The sequence below is a fragment of the Corylus avellana genome, chromosome 2 (assembly GCF_965113065.1).
Source record: "Corylus avellana chromosome 2, dhCorAvel1.hap1.2, whole genome shotgun sequence".
Lineage (NCBI taxonomy): Eukaryota > Viridiplantae > Streptophyta > Magnoliopsida > Fagales > Betulaceae > Corylus > Corylus avellana.
In genome coordinates this window covers 34,744,768-34,748,893 of record NC_142491.1, presented here as the reverse complement: position 1 = coordinate 34,748,893, position 4,126 = coordinate 34,744,768, and the positions used below count along the sequence as shown (strand labels likewise).

The following is a 4,126-nucleotide window of genomic DNA, read 5'->3' as shown; positions in this document are numbered from 1 at the left end:
TATATATATATATATATCATGAATAAAAGAAGAGTATTTTTCCATTCATATTTTTGCTCTAAGCATTGTTTGAAAGCTGCCTTTGCCAAATGATAGGATGCCATTTTTGCTTCCCTTCTAATATGCATCACATGCCGTGATTAGAGACTATGCAGTATTATCCTCACATCGCCAATTTGAGATAGCACCTATTCTCATTGCATATATATGTTGTTTAATGGTTATACTTGTGTTAAATCACCAATCGTTAAATTTTTAAGATAAATTATTATTTAACATGATATTGGAACTATAGGTCTTGAATTTGAACCCTATCTCTGTCAATTCACCTAATTAATTTCAATTACCTTCCTTATTAAATGTGAGTTTAGGCCCACACGTGAGGAAAAATGTTAAAACATAATTTAAATGATTAAATTTATCTTTTCCTGTCAGCTTGAACTTTTGGAGTAAATGAAAATGATAATTAACTGACGGTATAAAAATATAATCAATATTGGCATTTAGAAAGCTTTTTATTTTTTCCTGCTTTTTGGGAAAACATTTCCCGGATTGAAGACATTGACATATATCTTATCTTCTACCCACAAGTTCAAGAAAATATTAAAGAATGACCAAGACATTTTGAAAGCGAATTGAGAGAGAAAAAGCATGAGTTGAATTGGTAAACATAGACTGCCATGAAACTGATTATTAATTTGGAATGGCAAGCAATAAGCATAGTGATGTGGTTAGACAACTATATAAAGAGGTGAAATGGAGGTGACAGAATACAATTAAGCTTCTAAGTTTTGTGCTTTTAATTTCTTCTCTATGGCTACCGTCTTTGAAACAAGCAATAGATCCTCAATGGCTGCTATCGTGCTACTTCTGGGACTCTTGGTGGCAAACCTTGGCACAACAGGTCTCCTCATCATCATCTCTCTCACTTTGTTCCTCTGCAACTGTATATATATATATATATATATATATATATATGCTTGTTTATGTTGATTTGCCTTTAATTTATGCATTAACTTCTGCAACAAACGTATAACATTTCTTACATGTTTTCTTGAATTTCTGATGCCTGATTGCAGCATGGAACTCCTTTTCTTTAATGTTTTTTCCTTCAATGAGACCATGATATAACATGTTGCAAAATCATTTAGACCCAAAAGCTTAATTTGTCTATTGGTTTGAATCTAATTATTTACTATAAGAGAAACTTCATTTAACCCCCTGAATTGTCACCACTTTTGTAATGTTTTCCCTAAAGTTCAATTTCTCTTAATTTAGTGTATATGTCACCCATCCATTACGATTTTCCGTTAACTAATACTCCTAACTGTTAAAATTACAAAAATACGCCCATTTATTTTACTTAAAAAAAAAAAAAGAGTTGCAAAGATTAAGGCATGGGTCCGAATTTAACGGTATTTGCAAAGATACTCACGCCTCAATCTTTGCAAAAATTTTAAATATTTTTTCCAAAAAAAAAACCGAGGGTACTTTGGGAATTTTGTTGGAATTTTACGAAAATCTTAATGGAAGAGAACATAGAAAAAAAAAAAAAATTAAAAGTTTGATATACTAAATTAAGAAGTTTTGAACGTTAGAAGAGACATTGCAAAAAATGATGACATTTCAGTAAGAGGGGTAAGTGAAGTTTTCCCTTTAAGTCCTTTCAAATGTAATGTGACATTTAAAATTACCAATGGAATGATTATTTCAAATTCAATGGTTATTTTAAAAGCCACGTCATATTTAGGAGCACTCTAGTCCTCAATATATTATTATTATTATTATTATATATATATTTCTAATTCACTCATATTATATTAACCATATACTAAAATGGATTTTGGAATGCATGCAGGTGGAGAATCGATAGGGGTTTGTTATGGAATGATGGGCAACAATCTCGCATCCACTTCAGAAGTAATATCTCTCTACAGATCCAACAACATCAAGCGAATGAGAATCTATGATCCCAACCAAGCAGTTCTGCAAGCTCTTAGAGACTCCAACATTGAGCTCATGCTTGGCGTTCCAAATTCAGACCTTCAAAGCCTTGCCACCAATCCTTCCAATGCAAATTCATGGGTACAAAGAAATGTGCTCAGCTTCTGGCCTAGCGTCAGATTCCGATACATTGCCGTTGGAAATGAAGTCAGCCCTGTCAATGGCGCCACAGCTTCGCTGGCTCAGTTTGTTCTCCCTGCCGTGCGAAACGTATTCAATGCAATCAGATCTGCTGGCCTTCAGGACCAAATCAAGGTCTTCTTTTGAAAATTTCTACTTTCCTTCCATTTGTGTCTTCCACTTTGTCAATGAAAATCTCAAAGAATTTTTTGTGCTTTATATAGACATGTCTTTCCCTATATATTTATTTAGAGGATGTTTGAGATTATGTTTGAGAAATATAACTTTTAAGTAAAAAAACATTTTTTTAATAAAAGTTTAATTTTGTAGTTTTTGCTAAAAGTGGGTTTTGGTTATTTTTTTTTACTTTTTTGATCCTTAAAAGCGCTTTGAATTTTTTTTTACCAAACATGTACTTTTTTAGAATATGTTTAATATTCTGTTTGAGAAATATAGTTTTTAAGTCAAAAAAGTTTTTTAACAAAAGTTTCATTTTTTTAGCTTTTGGTCATTTTTGGACTTTTTAGATCCTTAAAATCGCTTTCAATTTTTTTTACTAAACGGTTACTTCTTTTTTTTTCTTCTTCAAAACAGAGTTTTTGGGTATTAAACATACATTTAGACTCTTCAAATGTAAACCCAAATAAGCCCCCTAAGAGATAGAGTCAAAATCGCCTTAGAGCCTGTTTGTGATTGCGTTTGAGAAATAGAACTTTAAATTAAAAAAATGTTTTTTGGTAAAAGTTTAATTTTTAAACTTTTGTCAAAAATACGTTTGGACCATTTTTAGGTTTTTTTGGACCATTAAAAATACTTTTAATTTTTTTACCAAAGAAGTATTTTTTTCTTGAAGGAACTTTTAAAGTGTTAAATGTACTTTTAGACCTTTCAAACACAATCTCAGATAGACCTTAGTATCTACAGCTGAGTCTGATCATCTCATACAGTTTTGTGTTCTTCTTTCTTTAATTCTGAAATTCTCACAACTTTATTATTTTCTAACAGGTTTCAACTGCCATTGACATGACGTTGATCGGAACCTCGTACCCTCCGTCGCAGGGAGCTTTCCGGGGAGATGTGAGGGCATATTTAGACCCCATCATCGGCCACCTTGCATATGCCAAGGCACCATTGCTAGCAAATGTGTACACTTATTTCAGCTATGCAGGGAATCCACGTGACATATCTCTTCCCTACGCTTTGTTTACTTCCCCATCGGTTGTCGTATGGGATGGGCAACGGGGATACCAAAACCTTTTTGATGCCATGATGGATGCATTGTACTCTGCCCTTGAGAGGACCGGAAATCCTCTGGCGGTTGTGGTGTCGGAGAGCGGATGGCCGTCGGCCGGCGGGGTTGCTACCACCGTTGATAACGCACGTGCTTATTACTCGAATTTGATCCGGCATGTCAAAGGGGGCACGCCCAAGAGCCCTGGCAGGGCAATAGAGACTTACCTGTTTGCCATGTTTGATGAGAATCAGAAACAGCCAGAGCTGGAGAAACACTTCGGGGTGTTCTTCCCAAATAAACAGCCCAAATATTCCCTCAATTTCAATGGAGAAAGAATAATCTGGGAGGGTGTCGATGTTGATCAGTATAATGCAACAGTTTCCCTTAAGAGTGAGATGTAAGAATACTGCAAGCATAGGATCGGAGTTGTTTCCTTTTGTGTTTCTTGGTCATCTTAATAAAAGAATCCACCGCTTGTGTTCTTTTTGTGTTTAAAAAAAAAAAAAAAAAAAAAAAGGATGTGTGGCTGCAAATGGTGCTGCCCATGGATTGGCTAAGGTGGCCACGCAACAAGTCCAAAATATTATTTGGAGGGATGAAATTTTTGACTGCATCCGTGATATAATTTTGAGGGAGCAATTTGCTCTCTTTCTTATGACATAATCCAAGTTACAACTTTAAAAAAAAAGAAAAAAAAAGAACGACCTTATTGGATCTCAACATATAGAACGCAAGGAAAAACTTGGAAAGAAAGAAAAAGAGATCAAA

The 4,126-nt window shown here is 34.2% G+C and overlaps 1 protein-coding gene across 1 annotated transcript; it reads left to right on the top strand.

Annotated features, from left to right (window-relative positions):
• Nucleotides 1-701: 701 nt before the first annotated feature.
• Nucleotides 702-3,840, top strand: LOC132183995 (glucan endo-1,3-beta-glucosidase, basic vacuolar isoform). The gene is made up of 3 exons (XM_059597475.2): nucleotides 702-904; nucleotides 1,859-2,259; nucleotides 3,130-3,840. The coding sequence occupies exons 1-3, from the start codon at nucleotides 814-816 to the stop codon at nucleotides 3,757-3,759; spliced, it is 1,122 nt and encodes a 373-aa protein (XP_059453458.1). The 5' UTR covers nucleotides 702-813; the 3' UTR covers nucleotides 3,760-3,840.
• Nucleotides 3,841-4,126: the final 286 nt, after the last annotated feature.

Coding starts and splice junctions, on each gene's coding strand:
- LOC132183995 (XM_059597475.2), top strand. CDS start 814: ATGGCTACCGTCTTTGAAACAAGCAATAGATCCTCAATGGCTGCTATC. Junction 905..1,858: donor GGCAAACCTTGGCACAACAG/GTCTCCTCATCA, acceptor GAATGCATGCAG/GTGGAGAATCGATAGGGGTT. Junction 2,260..3,129: donor GCCTTCAGGACCAAATCAAG/GTCTTCTTTTGA, acceptor ATTTTCTAACAG/GTTTCAACTGCCATTGACAT.